The 21,943-nt window shown below is 40.8% G+C and overlaps 1 protein-coding gene across 1 annotated transcript; it reads right to left on the reverse strand.

Moving 5' to 3' along the window:
* Positions 1-3,461: 3,461 nt before the first annotated feature.
* On the reverse strand, positions 3,462-12,737 carry LOC135438391 (uncharacterized). The gene is made up of 2 exons (XM_064696694.1): positions 11,835-12,737; positions 3,462-4,761 (listed from the first exon to the last, which is right to left on the reverse strand). The coding sequence occupies exon 2, from the start codon at positions 4,625-4,627 to the stop codon at positions 3,953-3,955; it is 675 nt and encodes a 224-aa protein (XP_064552764.1). The 5' UTR covers positions 4,628-4,761; positions 11,835-12,737; the 3' UTR covers positions 3,462-3,952.
* Between the last annotated feature and the right edge of the window lie 9,206 nt (positions 12,738-21,943).

The following is a 21,943-nucleotide window of genomic DNA, read 5'->3' on the forward strand; positions in this document are numbered from 1 at the left end:
AATATGTGTGTGTGTTTGTCTGCGAGTGTGTGTTTGTATGTAAATGTAAACGCTCTAACTTCCTCTTTAGCTCCTGCTTTTCCATGTACTAAAACCTTGAGAGCAGTTTCTTTATGTAAAGCTTCACTAAGCTGTTTTAGTGGTAGCTGTTTAAGACTTTTAAGGGCAGAGCAGAGCTTTTAAGAGCAGCACGCTAATAGGACTTACATGAATTTTCCCCTAAAATATATGCGCTCACAAAGTGTTACTCAATATTTTAAGCCCAAAAGTAGGTTGATGCTTTGCCTACAGTTGTTGTTATTGTTGTTGTCTATTTTTTATGTGGGGGCTGCTGCGTGACACTTGGGACACACATGGCCCACACAGTCGCACATCGCCCCCACAATCAAAAGCCGATCAGTGTTGTCGTGCGGCGACGACGGCAGCGGCGGCGGCCCAGCGCAGGCTGGCTGTGACCGCGCCGTCATGGAGCTTGCGCTGTTCTCTTAATGTGTGCGTGTGTGTGTGTGAGAAAGAGAGCGCTGCGTTGGAAGCTCTCAGGGTCTGTTTGATTTCCTACAGCGCTGTTGGCTGTGTAAACAGAAAAAAACAAGAATGCTCTAGTCAAGTGAATGCGACTAGGAGTTACCCTGTTAAATCTTCGATTAACTGTAAAAAGATAAAAGGATAACTTGAGTTATCGTTAACGATAGTTGAAAGTCAACTTTCTGCCATATTCGATATATTAGGCCCTTATGAAGGGATTGTGGGGATCGATTCGCTGATGCTCGCCAATAATATTAAGGATGCCTCCTGTTGCCTGTAATATACATATACCCATTTTTGCTAACCATTGTCAATGGGCACAGGGTATACAAAAACACGAGTGAATGAGTTGGCTGCGCGCGACAAAAGCATTAGACGAACATGTCCATATCCATATGTGTATATATATATATATATATATATATGTGTGTGTGTGTGTGTGTGTGTGTATGCGTATGTGTGTGGTAGCCAACTGTTGATGACTGCGGCAACTGACTAACTGGCAGGGTTCTGCTGCCGCTGCTTCTGCTGCTGGCGCTGCTGCCGTCACGCGGAACAGGTATCGCAGGTTGGCACCAAACACATGTACCGCCAGTCAGCCAGTCAGCACGCCCCTCCGCCCCAAGCAGCGACTGCTCCAAGCTTCGACGATCGTTTCGTCTCGTCTCGTCTCGACGTCGGCGGCGTCGTCGTCGTCGTCGTCGTCGTCGTCGCTGTGGCCCGCTAACCGCCAACTGTTTCTGGCTCTGGTTCCTCGATTGCTCTATGATTTTCTAATGCTTCCTCCGCCCAGCGCTCCTCCAGCGACAATTTGTTGACTGATTGTGTGAGCCGTTTGGCTCTTAACACATACAGATACAGACACAAACACACACCGACACCTATGTACATTAATTTTTTTCTCGTCTTCGTTTCGTTTTCTAACGTCGACGTTCGTCATAAAGTCCCGTTGTTGTTGTTGTTGTTTTTGTTGTTGTCGCTTTTTACCTCATTCGCGTTGGCTTTGGTGCGCAAGTGTAGAAATTCCTTTGCACGTAGGCAAAGTGGTAGCAACAACAACAATGGCAGAAACAAAAAGCTTGCCTCAAAACAAAAAAAAGGTCGCCACGTAAGCAGCAGCCCCCATTTACACACATCCACATGCATGCATACATATGTATGTGAACATATGTATGTATGGGCTTGTGGGCCGCCCAATGCCAGAGCATAACAAAACACATGTACATACATATATATATTAGTGTAGACTTGCATACATACTAACAAAGTCCTAAGCTCGCAATGAAAGCTCTAAGCGCTGTCCATTGGGCCGAAACTGTCATTGAAATGTAACTGCGTGGGACACACACACACACACACACAAACACACATGTTTATGACTGTGTAAAATGGAGAAATTTAATAATAGACCCCAAAATGCAGCACAGATCAGCGCCGATGTCGCACAGTGGCCGCCAACATAAGCAACAATGTGTGCACAACTTTGAAGTTCCTTGGGTACATTTTGTGGTTTCTCAAAGCACACAAAAGAACGTATTTGTTTAGAAATGAGCATGCACGACTACCAGTTGCCCTGCAATAGGAATTAAACTGAATAATATTGGGGCTATATTTGAAATATTAATATAAGTTCGTTTTTCACATTATAATTTGCAGTTGAAACTTTTCCAAAAAAAAACGTGGAGACATACCACTGTCGCGGCCCTCTGCTTTGGCATGTAAAGTTTTTATTGCTTTGTTTGGTTTTTTATGCTAGTTCCATTTGTGGAGGAGTTAAATTAACTAGCCCAAGCTGTGGGCCCTGTAACGGCCGCTGGTCTAGGGCTAAGGGAACGACAATGGGCGTGTCGAGTGGACGAGTCGAGTGTTGTAAACAGCAAAAACTCGTTACAGGCGGCTGCCGCTTCAGTGAGCCCCACTTGACGATCGGCGACTGGCAACTGGCAACTGGCAACTGGATCGTCGACTGATTTGTTAGCTGTTGGCCAACTGTCGATGGCTGGTGGCCAACTTTGGGTATGCCAATAGCGAGGCTCGATTACAACATGAATACCGTATGCAATGCATATGCATACACTGTCCAAAATTTAAATCTATAAACCAATAAGTGGTCAATATAAAATAGATCCTGATTGGTTATTAATATAAAAGCTAAATTATTATCATTAAAAACATAGTTAAAAGTCAAACAATATTTTATTAAATATAAAGTATTAATAAAAACTTTGTTCTGATATTAACTTTAACGGACGTCGAACCGGGGGCAACTCGTTTGCCAGGCGAAACCCTTATCACAGAGCTGCACGTGGTTTGCGCCCATCTTCAACTAAAATTGAATCTTCAATTGAAGAGCGCTGTTTAAAATTTCGAGCTGCTGAGAATTTGATTCATATAGTTGACTATCTTAAGTTGTGAACAATTGTAAAATTAAATCGAATGCCAAAAAAGGTTTACATTTAAAAGACAAGAAGAAACTAAACTTCGATTTTGTACAGTGTATGTATTTATGGCTGTAGTTTCGCTGACATTTTGTCAACCATAAAATGCTGTAGACACACACACACACACACGCACATTGGGCCAGTTGCTGTTGTTTGAGAGAAGGGCGCTTCTTTCAGCCAGTTGCCCCAACAGCTCGGCGACTCCATGTGGCCTGTCAGTATTATTGATCTATGCGTTGTTTTTGTGCCAGCTTCACGCCGCGGCCCACACAACTGTGTCCGTCCCCCCGATGCCTTGCGAGCTTTTCTTTTCTTTTTTTTTTTTGTTATGGTGTTGTCCTTAATTTAGACATGGAAATGCGGGTCATGCATTCGATGTGCGTTCACCATAGAGAATGGCAGAGAACGAGCAGAGGGGGCGGAGGCAAGTTTGACATAGTTCAGCAAACACGGCACAAAAAGAGCGTTAAATATTGGAATAAAGATCGTAACAGATGCGTGTTACATCATATATGTGCATGTGTATATAATATTCTGCTCAATGTAAGAACTGGGAAGTTAAAGTTCTTCATAGCATCCACTTATGTGTGCGCTTAAATTATATTTTTAACATTTTCACCACCAAGCGTGGAATATGATTGTAAAACATGTGTATATAATATTCTGATCAATGTTAGAACTGGGAAGTTAAAGTTGTTAAATTATATTTTTAAAATTTTCACAACCGAACGTGGAATATGAGTGTAAAACTGTTGTAACATTATTTGAAAAATTAAAAGAGGAAGATAATTATCATCATCAGTTATCATCTGATTCGCTTTTAATTCATTTTTGAGGCTGCCCCACAAAAAAAATGGTGAATACATTTCTGAGCTATTTTGCAGAATGCACCTCAAATTGTTCCCTTTTAAGCAGTAATTATATTTTATGCATATCATTTTGTATTTTATCATTTAAGTACATGCTAAAAATGTATTGCAAGAAATCTAATTTTTTGAATTCCTGTAATGTAGTTCTAATTTTCTCATGGCGATGCGCTCCTTTGATGCTATGTGAAGTCGCGACACTCGGTCTTTGGTCTGTATTTCAAAATATCTTAGATCCAATTCCTTTTCCCGCAGGCGCAGCTCCAAAATGCGAATATCCTGCTGTGAGAGCGGTTTACGATGAACTATAACTCCTTCCGATGCGACGAGTTTCCCGGAGGGACGGTCCTCGGGTTGCTTCTTAATTTCAATTGATGTGGATGCCGCCGCTGTATCGTCTGGTTGAGTAATTTCCTTGGTTTCAGCCATTTCCACATTATCGCGTTCGGTGATTTCGCTCTTTGGAGTGATTGTGCTGAGCTGCAGCGGCTTATGGAAGATTTCGTGCAATTCCTTGTAGTACGGACACATTCGTAGTACTTCCGACATAGGAAAATTCGTATTGACATCTATCAGAGTTTTCGCGTTCTTATACGTTTTTACAATTTGCTTGACTTTGGATCGAATTACGTTCGCTTCGAAGTCAAACATAAAGCATTTCGACAACTTTCTGTAAAAGTCTAAACTGTTGGGCTGCTCGTAAGGATTTTTCCGCAAGAAGTTAAGTAACTTTTTAAACTTGCTGGGTGTCCATTTGGTTGGCCTTTTATGTTTCATACCAGTTGGTTTCGACATTTTATATTTATTTTCTTGCTGTTGCTGTTGCTGCTGCGTCCACAGCTGCGAATCGACAGTTTGGTGCAAAGGCAAAGCGCGTCCTTTTTATAGCGTGAATTGGCGAAATTTACCTGTCTTGTGCGTTGGCTTGCCTGCGAAGTAGATTTAGATTTTGGTAGACTTGAGTGACTTATTGGGCAATGCCTACTCCTTGTCAGGCAGGGTATACATATGCATGCAAGGCTTTTATGATCCTTAAGATATCGGCGCAGCTGTTTGATGATCGTTTTGCGTTGGATTTGGCATATAAATACGGCTTACCTGGTATATGGGCATTTCCACAGAAAGGGCCGCCAGGGCGCATTAGGTAATAATTTCTTGTTATGTAGAGATTTGAAAATGAATTTGATGAATTTCAAACCTCGTGCTATTTTCATTCAAAAAGAGTGGATATTTCGAAAAGTGTGGAACACGTCTCAAATGAACTGTCATTAAAATCCTTGAAAATATGTTTCAAGTCAAATCTTCACCTACCAAATCTTTGACTCGAATTTTCCATCCAACAGAGGGAAAATTGCGAAACGTGTAAAATGCCTCTCAAATTCATTTGTACAAAGATCTTTAATAATAGTTTGGAGGCCGATCGGATGGAAAGCAAAAGTTTCATACATCCGCGCTTTTCCACATTTGCGGGTGTAAATTCCCTAAACCACTTTCTGGTTCTTACAGTTTTAACTGTGGTTTGATCACCAGTCCCCTTCAGTGTTATTTAAAACCAGCATTAGCATTAATAAATAATCCACCTACATGGGCGGATAATAGGTGGAAGGGAGAAAACCACTTAACCCACCTCAGGTAATGCCAGTTAATTGCCAGTCAATTCTCAGGTGTAAGCTGTTGAAGTAGCTTCTGGTTGAGTAATTTTCCCCATTTCTAAATGTAACGATGTATTTTATGATTTTGGGAATGCTTTATGCACTTCCGTGTAGAACAGATTTCTAGTGCTTCCGATAATGGAAATTCCGTATGAAATCTATCAGAGTTTTAGTGTTTAGATTATACAAATTCACTATTTCAAATTCACTATTTTTTCTTGTCTTTTCTATTTTTATTTTTATTTAATGTTTAATACGATCAGGTAATGAGCCAAAACCGATTGAAATATATTAAATATTAATAAATAAAAATGCTTAACAGGAATTATAGCGAATAACAGCTGAAGAAGTGTTATTCTTATGGGCGCTGTTATGTTTTGATGTTAAGTAACATTTGCCGTTTATTTGCTCAACTTTAACAGCCGTGTGACAGAGTATGGAGGGGGGTGAAGGTTGTGCTTTGATGAAATCAAATTTTTTTGTGGTTTTTTTAACCCGCAGCGCTGATAACGTGCGCTTTAAGGAAGCTCACACATACACTGGTATGTGCAACTGTATTGTTTACATTCATGCACGCTTGATACAGGCATGAAAGATAAAAGCCACTCGCAACTGCAACTCATGAGCAAAGAATTTTGCTGTGAATTGAAATGAGCAACAAAAAATGCCTTTAGCTAGGAACAGGAGAGCGCACGATCTTAAAAGCTTCATCCACTGCGACCAGCATTGATAGCAACCGGCCAGAGCGGGAGTGAGCAATAGAAAGCCAATTTGTGGAGAGCGTCTCGCGCTCTCACGCGCACCGGAAAGCGACATATTTAATTACATACATTTTTTTGGGATTGCCAATGACGCAAAGCTGCGCACACACACAATATTTAACGAGTTTGAGTGTATGTGCCGCTTCCTTGCGTTGTGCATGGCAATTAGAAATGTATATTTTTAAAAAGCTGACCCAAATACAGCGTCCAGCAAGAAATCCTCTGGAAAGCATACATGCGTGTAAATACAGAAGCACACACATTTCTATACTCATGAGTGTAGAGTTTTATTAAAACAGCTGCGTGCGCGGCCGCCGGCATGTCCACCCGCACCGCCCAACTGTGAACGAGGCGAACATGAGGATCGTTCGGCCCGGCAGCAGCAACAACAAACAAAAGAAACGGCAGAGACAGCGACTATTGAAATAAAAGAACGCAGCAGCGTTCGCTGCTTTCTCTTCGTGCGTTGGGGTTGGCGCTGGGGGCGAATTGACGACGTCGCGACGCGTCGTTGTCGCTGCCTGCGTGTATATTTTTTTATTCTCCTTATTGCTCTCCTGGCGCGTTTGCGTATGCTTGTATGTGAATGTGTGTGCTACGCCTGTGTATGTGTTTGTGCAATCGACGTTTGGCCCCTTGATAAAATTGTGTATGCCTGCCGTTCGCTGCTCTGCTCCACCTTAGCTGCAGCCGCAGCCGCAGTCGCAGTCACCACCAACAGTCGCGCACTCAATTAAGCTTATCGCGCACTGTGCGTGCGTGTGTGTGTATGCGTGCGCCTGTGTTGGGGATATGTATTTGCGCTGAGTGCTTTAGAGGTGACTTTCCTCTTGTGCGCGCTCCTTGACGGCTGAGAAAAAAAGTTGCTTGTTTCAGTTTGTTTGTCTGCCTGTCAGTCTGTCTGTGTGTGTGTGTGTGTGAGTGTGAGTGTGTTGGTGTCGTGTGCAAAAGGCAGCGACGCAGCGTTAAAAATCCTCTTTGAGAGGATTAAATATACAACACACAGCTTTTGCTTATTGTCATGTGCTCTTTGCTTTGTGCGTGGTGCACAGTGTCACAAATATGTTTTGCTTAGCATAAAAACCAAAATAGTTGGGCATCCTAACTGACATTCCGTTTGTCAACCACTGTGTCTCTACGCCCTCCAACTACACAGTTGTCACTGTTCCATAAACGGACAATGTCCCCTGGCAAGAGCTTAAGGGTAGCAGCGACAGCAGCAGCGACAGCGACGCTTTCAATTACATTTCATTTGCATTTCGTAGTTGCTTATTTTTATACGTTTGTGTGTGTTTATTTTTGCTGATATTGCCTTTTTCTGCCCAGGCACATACACACACACACACACACACACACACACACACACACACACACACACACACACACATGGATAAGTCCTCAGTGCTTTTTCGCCGTTGCTTTGACCAATCGCATGCAAAATAGGAAACAATTTTTTCGCCTTGCCACAACTGGGCGAATACTTGACGCGGACATTGGACATTGAGCTGGGTCGACAGTGACGCCGGCGGCGTTAATTGAATTAAAGCGCTTACAAAATAAATAGGCTTCAGACGGATGCGCGCAACTCTCGCTCTCTCTATTGCTTTCTCTCTCTCAGTCTCTCTTTATCTCGTTTGCTGTTTATTAGCTTAGCAAAGCTTTGGCTGGTCACGTGCATGTTGAAATCCTTTTGGCAGACGCTGCACATTTTGACTTTTATCCCACTTCCTTTGCTAAAAAAAGCGAAGAAGCAGCGAAAAGTTTGAAGAAATTCGAAAATGTTGTTCGTCGTTTTGTTGCTATCACTTCGCTTGCTTTTTGCTACATTCTTTTCTGCTCGAAGCTTTACTTTTGTTGTTGTTTTTGTTGGTTTTGCTCAATTGCAAAACATATTTTGGTCACTGACCTTTTCTTTTATTTTGCCTGCTTTTAGACTCTTTTTTTGTTGTTTGTGTTCCACTTTTTGAATTCCGCTTTTGCCGTTGATGTTTTTGTAGCTGTAGCTTTTCCTTGGGGCGAGCTACTGTTGAGCAACTGTTGAGCCGAGGGCTAATAACGCACACAAACAATTGCATAAAACCTTAAGAAACCATGCGTATTGATGTGAGTGTATGTGTTTGTGTGAGTGCCACAAGTTGATGAGCTGCTTGAGATAAAAGCGCAGCACGTCAAGTGATAAAAATCAGAGAAGCATTCAGCAACAACAATGCAAAAATAACTAAGGAATTCAGCCGAAAGGAAAAAATGAAAATAAAAAGTAGCAGCAGAAGCAACTGATATGGCAATATTCTGGGTTTAAAGAGCATTGTAAATAATATTCTGTTGTTGGCCATTTTTGTTTTTGGCTCTTTTGAGGGAATTTCTGAAGGCAGAGCCTTACAGCGGCGATGACTTAAATAAATGAAGGCAAACAATAACTAAAAGAAATGATCAAATTAGGTAGCGAGCGCATTGTGCGGAATTTATGAATAATTTTGTTTTTTGTATAAATAAATTCGGTATATTGTAGCTTAAGCAACACATGCGGCAAAAAAATCCCTGCAGCACCTAGAAAAAGTCCCGGGCAAGAGTTGTGGAGTTGCCAGGAGAGCAAGTATGCATGTTTGCATGGTGTGTGTGTGTGTGGGTGGCTGCGCAAGTGACTAGCGTTTGTTTTAGTTTACAGTTTTCTTGTTTCTGTTTGGGTGCTGCAACAGGCACCTAAACAGTAGCAGCAGCAACAGTTGAAAAGTGTTAGTCATGCTGGTGCGACTGTGTTTTGCGCTCTCTTTAATTGCTCGCGATCACCGGCTGAACAACAGTTATAATTTGAGAATCATTTTTTGCGCGTGAGCGCAAGTTGAGCGCTGTTGAAAAGCTCGGCCAGAGAAAGAGAGAGAGAGAGACACAGTTCCACGGCGCTATTATTGTTTTTGCTGCTGCTCTGTTTCATTAACAAAACAACAGCAATATTTATGTGTGATTAGTTGAGCGGTTGTTATTATTGTTGTTGTTTGAGTGGGTTTCCTTTGCGCTTGCTGCATACACACATACATGTGTATGTGTGCGTGTGTGTGTGAAGTAGGTTAAGCTGACAAAAAGCAAATCGAGATTGGAGATTGGGATTTGTTTTTTTTTTTTTTTTTTAAATTTTAATGTGATTTGCATAATTTGTGTGTGTGGCCCAAACGCACAGGTGTTGTAGCTGGTCGTGCGCCAGGGTTGTCATGACGCCGCAGCGGAAGTGATGACGACGCCGCTGCTGGGAATTGCACTAGGAGCTATCAAGTCATTACACAGAGAGCGAGTGAGACAGTGAAAGAGAGAGGGGGAGGTGTATTAATGCTTATTCGAATGTACATATGCATGTATTTATGCTGCTTAAAGCATGGATCGCGCGCTCGCACTCGCTCAGTTCATTCAGAAATTACGCGCTGTTGTGTGTTCATACCCTGCACCTATTGAGAATGGGGTGGATGTGTGTCTGTTGTATAATTTAATAAGAGCAAGTCTTTATTTAAATTTCGTTTATGAGCATTTTTTGAAAATTACAATAGCTATTACTTACAATAATGTTTTCGTAAAGCGACTAGCTGTCGCATTATTATAGTAATATCTACAGATCAAGAGATTTCAGTTTTCCTCCCAGCGAAAAAAAAAGAAAAAAAATTGTTTTAATCATTTGACTTTTTGTATATACGCACACATAAATTCCATCTATGAGTTCTGCAAATTTCATAACAATCGCACAATAAACACCCAAGTTCCTAGAGAATGCAGTTTCCATATTGCGCAAAGCGCGCAGCTTATGTTTGCGTGTGTGTATGTATGCATGTATGCATGTGTGTATGTCTCCTATGAATTTATTCGAAGGCAATTTGGAGCTGTGTGCAGGGTATCGGCTAGTCGAACATTCCCGGCTATAGTACCGTTGTTTTTGCTATTGTGTATACACATGGACTCACAGGCCCAGGCAATGGAATGTGTCAGCCAGCTACTGCACGCGAATTGGGGATCTATTAGATTGCTCCCCAGTTGCCCCATCCCGCGACCTCGCCCATCGCTTGTAGCGCAAAAGGGGTGCGGCCGAACTGACTGTCGACGATTGACGAGCGCGGGCTGGGCTAGCCGAACCGCCGAACCGTTTTCAATTGCGATCCGATCCGATCCGATTCGGATGCGATTCGGAACGTTGTTTGGGATTGGGTCGACTCGTTTGTTGGTTGTGTGCAGTAACGAATTGTGTGTTGGAAAACAAAAAGGAAATGGGAGACGGAAAATGACAAAGATCACTGAAGCAAAACCGAAAAGCAACAACAAACCAATTTGTATCTATGTATCTATGCATCTTTGTATCTATATAAAATGCACAACTACTTGTTTGTGCTATGAGATACAATATGCCCGACTGCCTTCGCTGTGTATTACAAATGGATGGAAAACAATTCGTCAGAGGCATTTGTTGGCATGGATTTAAATATTTCTCTACTTCTTCCACTTTGACTTAGACTTAAACTTCAACTTGATTTAAAATCTATATCCATGACTCAAGTTCATCTTAAGGACTATGTATAGATACATATAAATGATAAATGATTTAAAAAAGCAACTATTAAAAAATTTACATTTGTAAGAGTGCGTATTTTTCAAAGAAAGTCAAAAGATATTATTTGAGAATCCTATAAAGAGATTCGTTAATCGCTTCGCAAATTGTAAGACTTCGGCTCCAGACCCATTCTGTCTTTAATTTCTAGATATCGGTTATTGTTTAAAATATTATATGAACAATTTCTTTTTTTTTTCCATATTTTTTTGAAAAATTTTATTTTTTTTTTTCGATTAATCAGATTTTAATATCGCATTTTATTAAATTAAATATTATTAAGAGATTCAAGGAATAATGATCAAAATATAATATTATCATAATATGAAATTTAGACATAAAAAGTTGTATTAAAATACCGATTTGAACATTAGAACAATTATCTTTCTTAAAAGTTATCATTTCCAAGCTACCAAATATTGGAAGTTGTATATTTATAACATATATTAGAGGAAAGTTTAAAATATATATGTTGCCTTTTTATGAGAGTATTTATTTACTATTTATATGTTCATTTGAATCCAGAGACCCTGTAGAGAGTATAGATACATATATGTACTTATTAGCATGTCATAAATTAATTCTCAATTTGCGAATCTGCAACTACTCAAAACTTGGAAATTAAAACATAAAACTTCCCTTAAGAACTTGCCCCATTCTATTTTGCACAATCACGGCACATGAAAATACGTTCTAGATACAAATTTCGATTTTAAAGTTGAAGTTGAAATACAAGTACGCGCGATTGTCTGAAGAAATTCTACGAAAAACCCCAGAGATCCACATGTTGGAGACCTGTTCGACTCTACATAGAGAGGTGCAAAGGTGCAAAGGTGGATGGGGCCAAAAGTTTGGTTAGGTCGGGTAGGGTCGGGTCGGGTCTGGTGACTTATTTGGTGTAACATATTCATTCATACATTTGTATGTAATATAACTGTTTGTTGCATCTTTTCTATACACCATAAATAGATACATACATATGTATGTATGTATAACTAAGCACTTACCGTTTCTTGGAAGCTTTAGTAATCCGCTCTCTGTTGTCTTTTTCTTGTTCTTCTTGTTGTTGTTTTTCTAGGCGATGGAAAGTTTTTGCTAAAATAACTGAAAGCACAAACACTTGAGGCACTGTTTCAGATTGGTTTTCTTTAATGCTCCGTTATACTTTGTATTCTTCTTCGTTATTCTTTTGTTATTGCAAAAAGCATAGTCAAGAGTTGCAACAGTTGTGAATAAGTTGAAAACGGAATTGAAATTGGAAAATAACTTAATACAATTCACAGCTGAGCTGAGCAATTGCCGCGTGCAAGCAACGGCGGCGCACGAATCTCCAATCAGAACTGAAACGTAGGGATGTCGACGCAGACGCCGTCGCCGTGTTGTCGTTGTCCCTGAATGTTAATATTTGTTGCTGTCGCTGCTGCTGCTGCCGCTGCCAGCGTCGCGACGACGTCGGGCACGAACGAGAGCACGATCACGAAAACCGAACTGTTAGCGGACAGGGCGGCAGATTTAGGCTGTCGGTTAGGGGTGGGGCGGCGGTTGGGCGGAAGAGTTGGTTGGAGCCGATGTGCGCCTTAGTATGTGTTCAAGTGTAGAAATGAGCGTGTGTGTGTGTGGGTTTCGAGGGGCTGCCACGACGACGAACACGCGCGCCTGTTTTACGACGTTTGTTGGTGTTGGTATCGATGTCGTCGCCGCTGGGTGGATAATAATATCGTCGTCTACGCTCTGCTCCCGTTTCGTGTTATTGTAATGGCGGCTTTCAAATGTGATAAATAGCCGAGTGTTTGTGTGTGTGTGCGTGTGTGAAGCCGAGTCGCAGCCTTCGTGTGCGCTAGAAACCGAAAGAAAAAAAACGTTAAGTGGGATGTTGACGGACGCGGACGAGCGGATGAAATGGAATGAGCGTTTGAATTGGCTTGGCGGCCAGTAAAACCAGCCAAAGTGCTAAAGCGCCGCAGTCGGCCCAGAGCAAATAAAGAGTGAGAGAGCGAGAGCAAAAGAGCAAGCGTAGCAGCCAGCAACATTGACATTTTGACTTGCCGCTCACTAATACAATGACATGGCGCAGTGAACAGCAACAGCGGCAGTCGCTGCTGCGTTGGCGCTCTTCTCTGGCGCTCGCCCTTTACGCTCTTGACTCTACACACTTAAGCGCGCGCTCTCTCTCTCTCTCTGGCCTGATAAGCGCATGTCGAAATCAAGTGAGCGCCAGCTAGCAGCCGCGCAATGCTCACCACTTTGGCTTCCTCTTGCTTGTTCGATGTGACTTGCTATTGCCGCGCTGCGCGCCTCTGCCCCATGTATCTTCATGCTGTCGCTGCCTCAGCGTATTACGAAATATGACAACAATGCAGTTTTGTGGCAGTGCTCGTCTGCTCGTCCTCGTTTCGCTCTGCCGCTGCCGACGTTGCTTCTTCTTGGTTAGTAGTTACTGCATGCTCAGCATAAAACTGTGCTCTCACGCTCTCCACGTTGCGCTCTCTCTCGCTCTCACTCTCTTTGCAAGTGGGTGGCTCTTTGCTTGTTGCTCTGTTTGTTTATTTATTCTCGCATCACTTGCAAATTGATTGCATCTCGATGAAGTTTTTTTTGCTCAACAAACTACATAAGCTATAAATAGTAACAGGGAAATTTTCTAACGTGGCGCATTCCGCCACATCTATTTTATAAATGCCATCCCATTATAAAAAAACGGGTTTTCGATCAGAACGCGTGCCCCGCTAGCTGGCGCGCGTCTAACTGAAACCGAAATCAAATTGACTTTTCCCCGCTTCACACTTGAGCTTAATTTTATGTGCATACAAATTTTACAAACGGGGGAACCCTAAGTCCCTACCTTGCCGGCCGAGTCTGTCGGGGCCCGCAACAAATGGTAATTCAATATTTTAATACATTTCGGGGCGTTACCCAAAACAGATTGCAAGGCCTTAGATAACGCAAGGATCATTAACGGATCGTTTATCAAAATGCATGAAAACTCCTTTGGGAATTTAGGTATACCCATTGAAAGTAGGTAGCAAAGGGGTATAATGGTTCTGGATATTGTATTCTGTATCTGAAAGAGACATCTCAGACACAATATAGTGTATTTTGTTAAGAAGAAAGCTTATATCTTTTTCGATGCTTCGCCATTTTCGTATTATCGATAAATCTAAGTTTTCAGCCGCTCGAGAATTATAAAAGCCTTAGACACCAAATTTTGTATGTAGTTTCTCGTTTAGTATACACACATCAGGAATATCTCACTTTTTGTGTAGTTCTCTCCCCTAAGCTGAAGAGCTATATTTTTAAGCTTTGGTATTGACAAGCATTTGGTACCACATTTAAACCCTTCCTTATAGATCCAACAAAAAACTGGGAATTCATTCAGTTATAAAGGATATTTTCAAAGTGTGGGGCTGAGGGAAGAAGCTTACGGAAATTTGTAGCTTTGTACAGGACATCTTATAATTAAGTATTCTCGATTTTTTTTAGGCTCTAAATGATCTAAGGCCCTTTCCTCCAAATGATAACATACTATATATTTTTGACGTTGCTTTAATAAAGGGAATTGAGCTTATATTTATTATCTTCTTGGCTTGGCTTTAATTCACAGAATTCTAGTTTAGAGACTAATGTAATAGCAAACCGGTTTCAATAGTAATATAATATATAATTTGGACTTGGGTACAGTCCATGGAATTTAACTTCTAGTTAAGATATTTGCACTCCATTAAAAGATGATTATTTATTATGTATTTCGTCATGATCTGACAATAAGTCTGACAACTAGCAAATGAATCATTTGAGTGAAGATGAATCATTCGATTCGTCAGAAAGGGCGTTTCTAGTTCGTAGCCCAGACACCCTGTATTTAATTGTCTATCAAGCGTTGGACGCTACACGTTAAAAATTGTGTATTTATAAAAACAAAGACGATTTCAAAATTGGTATCTGCTAGTTTCGAAAAAGTATATAAAATTATATGTATTTCTATTTGATATTGAAGTAATAAAATCTAAAAAAAAAACAAAAGGATTTATAGCCGGAAGGGCTAGATAATATTTTATTGAATATTTATAAAAAAAAAAAGTAGAAAAAAAAATAAATCTAACGGGCGTCGAACCGAGGACCTCCCATTTGTTAGCCGTGCGCCTTCCACTGAACGAATCCTGCTTTCTAAACGGCAACTAAACTTATAATATAAGATAAAAAGAGAGAGAGGGAGAGATTAGAGATTTTGTGTAGAATGAATTTCAATTTTGGGTTTCTCCAATCCTGAAATTAAAATTAATTCAAAAGGAATTCATATTAAATTCAGGAAAAATTACATAAAATTGTAAGCAAAAATAATCTTAATTAAGAACAAAATGAAATTTAAGTTCTTACATTTAATTTTATATAAATTTTTAAGAAAGGTAAGATATAAATTTGGGTCTATTTCAATGTAAAAAAAAATATAAAAATAGTGTTTCTGCATTTACTGTATAATAACGAGATTTGGATCACTTCATAGTTTGACACCCCATTTTCTATAGCAACTGGGACTAGAACTGGAAAACTAAATGGGTGCGGCTCATATGCTGGCTGTTACACGTTTAATGGGCAGGCTGAATCTGGGTACTGCCCAGCAAAATATTGGATCTTCAAATAATCTCTAATAGCTTGGGGGATAAAGTACCTGGGTACTGCCCAGCTAAATACTGGGTTCTGCAACTGGGTTAACCGTGTTGTGGGACACGTTGATCAACAGGTTTGTGGGCTCGCGAGGTTGTTTTTTCCCCGCAGCTGATATAAATTAATTGCTTAATTGTTATAGTTGTTGTTGCTCTTATTGTTGTTGTTTTGCGCTGCTTTAGAGGCATGATTTGATATGAAATTTGCTTTTAATTAAAAAAACTCTCCAATATGCCAGCAGTTCGTGCGAAGGCGTTTCTCTCCCTCTATCTCACTCTCCACTTCACTCTCTGTCTCTGTCGCTCTCTGTCCCTCTCTTGCTCTCGCTTGGCGTAGATCAACCTTCGTTGCCTGTGCGTAGGGGTTTTCGTTTTCCTCTCAATTATTTGCCCAACCCCCCTCTCGCCACTTCACCCCTTCTGAGACCAAAGTCGTGCACTTCGTTAACGTTTGCCGAATCCGTTTTCGATCCGATGACAAAAAAAGCGAATAGGTATTCTGCGTGGGATTCTCGAATGCGTCAACGTTTTCACGGACTGTATTGACAACTCATATACCCTGTAATTGTTGATTAAACTAAAGAAAATTGCTGTATCAATAACAAAAAGGGTTCAAAGACTAAAATGGGCTGTCAGTCTAGTTGACTCGAACTTGAAGTACCATATTTTTGTCCACAACCGAATCATTTTGAACTATTAAAACAGGGTATCAATTAGTCAAATTTGATCAAACCCAGTGCGACATAGCACAAAGCCTGGTCAAATTGAGTTAACATATATTGTAAAACCTACATAAATAGGGTATTTGTTAGTCGAGCACATTTTCCAGCTGTGTTGTTTGCTTGTTTATAATATGGATTTTTGGCTAATGCCCAGCTAAACTGGTTTCCACTTGGTCAACAACGTTTGCCCATCAAGGAGTCGCTAGACCCAATTTGTTTATTGTTATTTTCGGAACGAAATCGAATGGTTACTAAATTTAAAGCGCATTTGATTTGAATTTAATTAAATTCCGTTGCCTGTTTAGAATGACGCACTTTTTCTTGGATCATTTGGAGATTTTGAATTAGCATACGTCTTGTCTTTTACCCAGCCATTCGATTATTCCCAGTAATAAACATTGGTTAATCTGTCATAGGGATTTTATTGTGAGACATTTTTCCCAACTTGCCAAACTCCACAAGCTAAATTTTCTCTGTTTCTTTTTGTTGTTTGTCCTTACATTGGAGCTTTTTAAATATGTAGGCACATACATATACATACATACATACACAGCAGAAAGATGTAGCATTTAACTTTCTATAAAGGCTTCGAGATTCCGTCTAACCTATAAAAGATATAAAGCTACGTCTAAATTATGCAGAATGTAAATTATTTATCTAGGCCCTACGGTAAAGGGAATGCCGTTCGCTATAGTCAAAGCAAACTGTGTAACCAACAAGAATACTAAAAAAAAAATCAAAATAAAACTGAGAGAGTTCCCTAAGCTGCAACGCATTAAAATGCTTGACCTGAATTCCAGGCCCAACGCGCCGCAGAGAAACTAGCCAAAGATGTGGCCAGGGAAATAATGTGAAGCCCAAAAAGTGAGACTAACTTGGCTTTCCTTAACGGAGTTGTTTGAGTGTGTGTGTGTGCGAGATTTTCCTGCTAAGTTTTCTAGTTTGTGGATCGGTCTGTTCCCAAAAGCTATTCCAATCGGAATGCAATGGGCCAGCTGCAGCGCATTCCCGTTTGCTGTTGTTGCTTTTGGCTGGCAGCCATTTTGCTTTTGCCTTTTTTTCTTCTCATAATGAGCGCGCCCTTTTTAATGCAGTGCTCGCCTAATGTCTAACGGTAAGCTCTCTCTCTCTCGCAGTCGTCTCGTAGTTTGTAGCTTGGTAATGGCTCGCCTGCTGTCTTCTCACACTGTATTGTGGCCCTGCCTGTGCTTGGCTTTGGCAGTTCTGGAAGCTTCTCTGCTGCTGAAAAAACGGACGCAATCTTTTGCTTTTGACGAAAACGAACATAAAGTGGAAAACTTGAGTGCGCTTAACTCTTCGCCCTCTTCACTTTGCTTCAAATGATTTGTCATCTTTGTTGCGCACATGGATACATTTCGTGTAAAATAATAAAGCTGCCATCTAACGGTTAAGTGCAGTGTGTCTTTTATTGCCAATGAGCTTTTGACTTCCTTGGCTTGGTAATTGCTCGAAGTTTCGATATTCATGGACAAGCAGACGAAGCAGCGTTAAGAACCAGCTCCAGCTAGACAAAAGGCAATGCAATAATCATAATTACAAGTTAACCTTAAGAGTGACACAAATCCGGCCACAGCCACGTTGTTCGGCCTCTCGTTCGTTCCCAGCAATTAACTTCAAATGACACAAATGCCACCAAGGCACGCCACCAAACAGCCACCCGCCTCTGCCGCAGTCGTAGCCTTAGTCGCAGCAGTAGCCTCAGCCGCCCACATTGCTGGTGAACGGCAACTTTGATGACGCCCACAATGATGCGAAGCAGTTGCGGTTCATTTGATCAAAGCTTTATTTTTTCTCAGCTAACATACCAAGCAGCTCTGTGTAGGACTAGGCAGAGAGAGAGTGGGAGAGAGAGAGATATAGAGAGAGTGAGCGAAGCCAACTAATGCAAAGAGAGCGCAAGCGCATTGTCTTATGAATTTTGTAATTGCCACTCATCTTCGTTTTAGCTCAACACACACCCAGGCACACATAAATACACATCAACAGATGTGTAAAGTGCAATTGCAGCAGCTCTGCCGACAACAGCTGCGGCTTCAGCTGCGCTGCTCAGCCAGCTCAGTCAGCTTCATTGAAAAACTGTGTGAAATTTTGCCAGCGCCGGAGGATAATGTGCATGTATGTGTGCGTGTGTGTCTAACTATTACAAGTGCTGGAGCTTTGCTTTGTCTTTCAATTCGACTTCGTCTTCGACTGCGACTGCGACTTCAGCTACAACTTCGGCTCATTCAATTCAAATAACTCGTGATTTCGTAAGCCTGTTTTCTGTTACTTGGGAGCTGCAGCTGATTCGAGGCCATTTAAGACAGCGACGCTGACGTTGGCGTCGGCAGCAAGTGCGACTGTGAAAAGTTGTTATTGTTGCTTTGGCGCTGCAGTTAGATGCCAAAGCTCTATAGTCTGCATGTTGTTGTTTGTTTTGTTTTTTTTGTTTGTGTGGTATTGCAAGCGTGATGACCTTGAGCCGCTCATTTTAACCAAGTGGCTTTGTATAGCTAATGCGTGTATGTGTGTGTGTTTGTGTATATGTCTGTTAGCCAGTCCCAGTTACTTTTGGCATCTTGTTGAGCGCTGCTCGGTTTTATCTGCTTACCCAGACATTCAAAAGCGATCGTAACTATTTGGTTTTTTTGTTGCTGTTTTTCTTTTCACATTTGCATTTGCTTTTCGCTTCAGGTTTTTTTGCTGTCATCTCTTTTGCTCATTCATTCATCGATTTAGTGACCACTTCGGGTGACAGGCCAAAGTGTTGACCATTTGTTGTTGTTGCTGTTAACAGAAATTCTCCACTCTCAAGGCTTGGAGATTTCTTAGATTTCGAACTGTGACAAATTCAATGCTGGCAAATTAAAAAGTTCTCCACCGCACAATTACATCGTGAGCTTTTTTTGTTTGTTTTCTCTGTTGTTTTTTTTTCTTGTTCTTTGTTTCGATACATTCATTCATGAATACTGGGAACAATGTGCGCCAAGTGGCGTCACAAGCGGCGTATGAGTTATATGCAAGTGAAATCATTTACACACATATACAGTTATACACATATGTATGTATAAGTAAAAATATCTTCAATTACTTATTATCCCATCAATGAACGTTTGCAGTATAAAAAGCCACGGAATTAAAAGTTTATGTGAAATAATGAAATCCTGAGTAAATATGTATGTGTCTGAGTAATATGTATGTGTATGTAAAGTAAAGTAAAGTATGCATTCATTGGGTTTATACCATAGTTTTCATGAAATAAAAAAAGGGTTCTCCACTAGTTCTTCTTCTAGCTGGTCTTGGCTGCAGTTGTTAAGTTGGCTGCGCCTGACTATATGTTGGATTGAAGCATAAACATTTGTCTAACAGATACTTTTGTATGCCCTCGGTACATTTGTATAGCTCTGATACGCAAAGGGAATAATTCCTTACAGATCAGTATAATTATCTGTGTTAAATTCTAAAGTGATTAATCAGGTTAGGTAGGGCAGGCAATTTGATGTGAATTGAAGTTAATTTTCTATTTTGAATCTTTAATGTTTCAATATATTTTCATTAATTTAAGCAAATTTAAAAATTTCTATCGGATTTGCCGACCTTTAAGCCCACTTTAAACAGAGTTTTTTGTAGAGTTTAGTTTACGTGATTTAAGACCAGCTTTAGGAAAATGAAAATGATGAAAAACAATTCGCTGCAGTTGCAGTCCAGAATGTGCGGAGTGCCAAGGCAAACAAACAAAAAGAAGATAAACAAGCGGAGGCAGAGGTAGCAGAAGAAGTAGAAGAAGAAGAAGAAGTCGAAGTCAGAAGTGGACAAAAGTCGTTCGCATTATTCGATATTTGTTGCTTAAGCAGAAGTCGTAGCCTCGCCGCTGAGAAGGTCGAAAGGGGCGGAACGTGGGGGAAGGCAAGGGCCCTCCATAATGTTGAGTACATTGAAGGTGAAGCTTGGCTGTGGAGGGCGGAGAGGGGGAATGGACTGAGGTGAGGCTCGCCTAGCTTTAGTTTGGGGCTGTGTCAAAGCGATTTTCTGGCTGGCAGCGCATTTTTTGCTGCCGCAGTTCTTTTTCACCCAATGCTGTCGCGGAATTGTCACAGCGAATGACCCAAATATCTGGGGCAGAGCGGGAACGGGCGGGGGCTGGGTGGGTTCGGGTACGCTTGCGGAAGGGCAGGGGGTCGGCTCGCTGCAGCTTGGGTTTACTGAGTTAGCAAGAAATGCCGCAAATGTTGCAACTGCCAATCGTGAATAATTGGAGCACTCAGCCAAGTGCGCGGCACGTTTTGTTTTGTGCTTTTGGTGTTTTTTGGGAGTCTTCTTCAGCCATAGGAAGCCGCTGCCAAGGTAAACGTTAGCGTTCACGTCGCTGTCGACGTTGGCCATATGCCTGACCTCACACGGACCCGCAAGCCAAAAATCAATATAGCCACAAAACGTGAACAACAAAAAGGAACATATCTCTTTTACACGCCGCAGGTGAAATACCCTTGCAGAATTGGTATTGTACGATCAAATTGGTATTGTACGATGTTGAGATTATATGCCATCTATCTGCGATCGATCGTTCCTATTGCACCTATATAATATAGTAGTTCGCTATTACTAGGATTTGAATAATTTCAATGTCAAGTTTGGTTAAGATATTTTGGAAAACAAAAAGGTTGTTCCTACATTTTCGTATAATTGTTCCTATGAAGGCTGTTGTAGCTTTCCTATATTGAAAGAAGCAAGGCCATAAAGAAGCTTGTAGTTCTTTAAATTCAATGGAATCTATTTAAAAACGAAGCCGTTTTTCACTCAAAATCTCAATTTTAACCTTTTACTCATATAGAAGCTATATGCTATAGTCAGCCGATCCGGCTAACAACTTTATGAACTATCAACTGTATCACAAAGCAAAGTTTTACCAAGATATTTTTTAAACTGAGCGAGTTTTATGCATAGAAAAAGACGTACCTACAGACAGACTTGGCTATAACGACTTGTCGGTTGTCATTGATCATTAATATATGTATATGTATATACTTTACGGCTTCGCAAATATCTTCTGCAAGGCGTTACAAACGTTGTGACCAAATGCGGCTACTCTTTGTAAGGGTAGTAAAAGCAGGCTGGCCGCGGACTGAGGCTTATCAGCAACGAGGGGGCACTGTTGTCCTGATAAGTCCTGTTGCTGATAAGCAACACGTGCAGATAAAACGCAAATCAGCAATACGCACTTTGATAAGGCTAACCACAAAACAGGCGTCCTGCTAAGAAGAGCTACAAAAACACACACACACACACAGGCACACACACAGGCACACACAAAATGCTTATCATCAGTTCGATGATTAACTCCTGCGCCTCATTATAGTATTTGTTGTTGTTTTTGTTGCTTTTGTTATTGTTACTGTTGTTGTTGTTGAGCGTTTCACTTGCCAGCCTAGAGGAGACTGGTGCGAGTGCGTTAACCCAGCTGGACTTTATATAATACGCTATTCTTAAACAAAGAAAAAAACTCATTTTTAGAAAAGTTTTGCTTAAAACAACTATTAAAATCATAATTAAATGATGCAGAATTACGCCCATCATATGTTCACCTAATTCCTATGTTTGACAGCACATTGTCAGCTTGTCACCAACAAACGGTAAATATTGTTTAAATTCCTCAAGCATTCTTTTGTCATCTGTGTTTTCATGTGTCTTTTAAGTAGATTATTGTGTTAATAAATTATTTCTTATTTTTATAAG

Source organism: Drosophila montana, unplaced genomic scaffold, assembly GCF_035044405.1.
Source record: "Drosophila montana isolate Dmon_TW-CO22-7 unplaced genomic scaffold, ASM3504440v1 contig_3848_1, whole genome shotgun sequence".
NCBI lineage: Eukaryota > Metazoa > Arthropoda > Insecta > Diptera > Drosophilidae > Drosophila > Drosophila montana.

Excerpts from the sequence above, each read along its gene's own strand:
- LOC135438391 (XM_064696694.1), bottom strand. The coding sequence starts at position 4,627 with ATGTCGAAACCAACTGGTATGAAACATAAAAGGCCAACCAAATGGACA.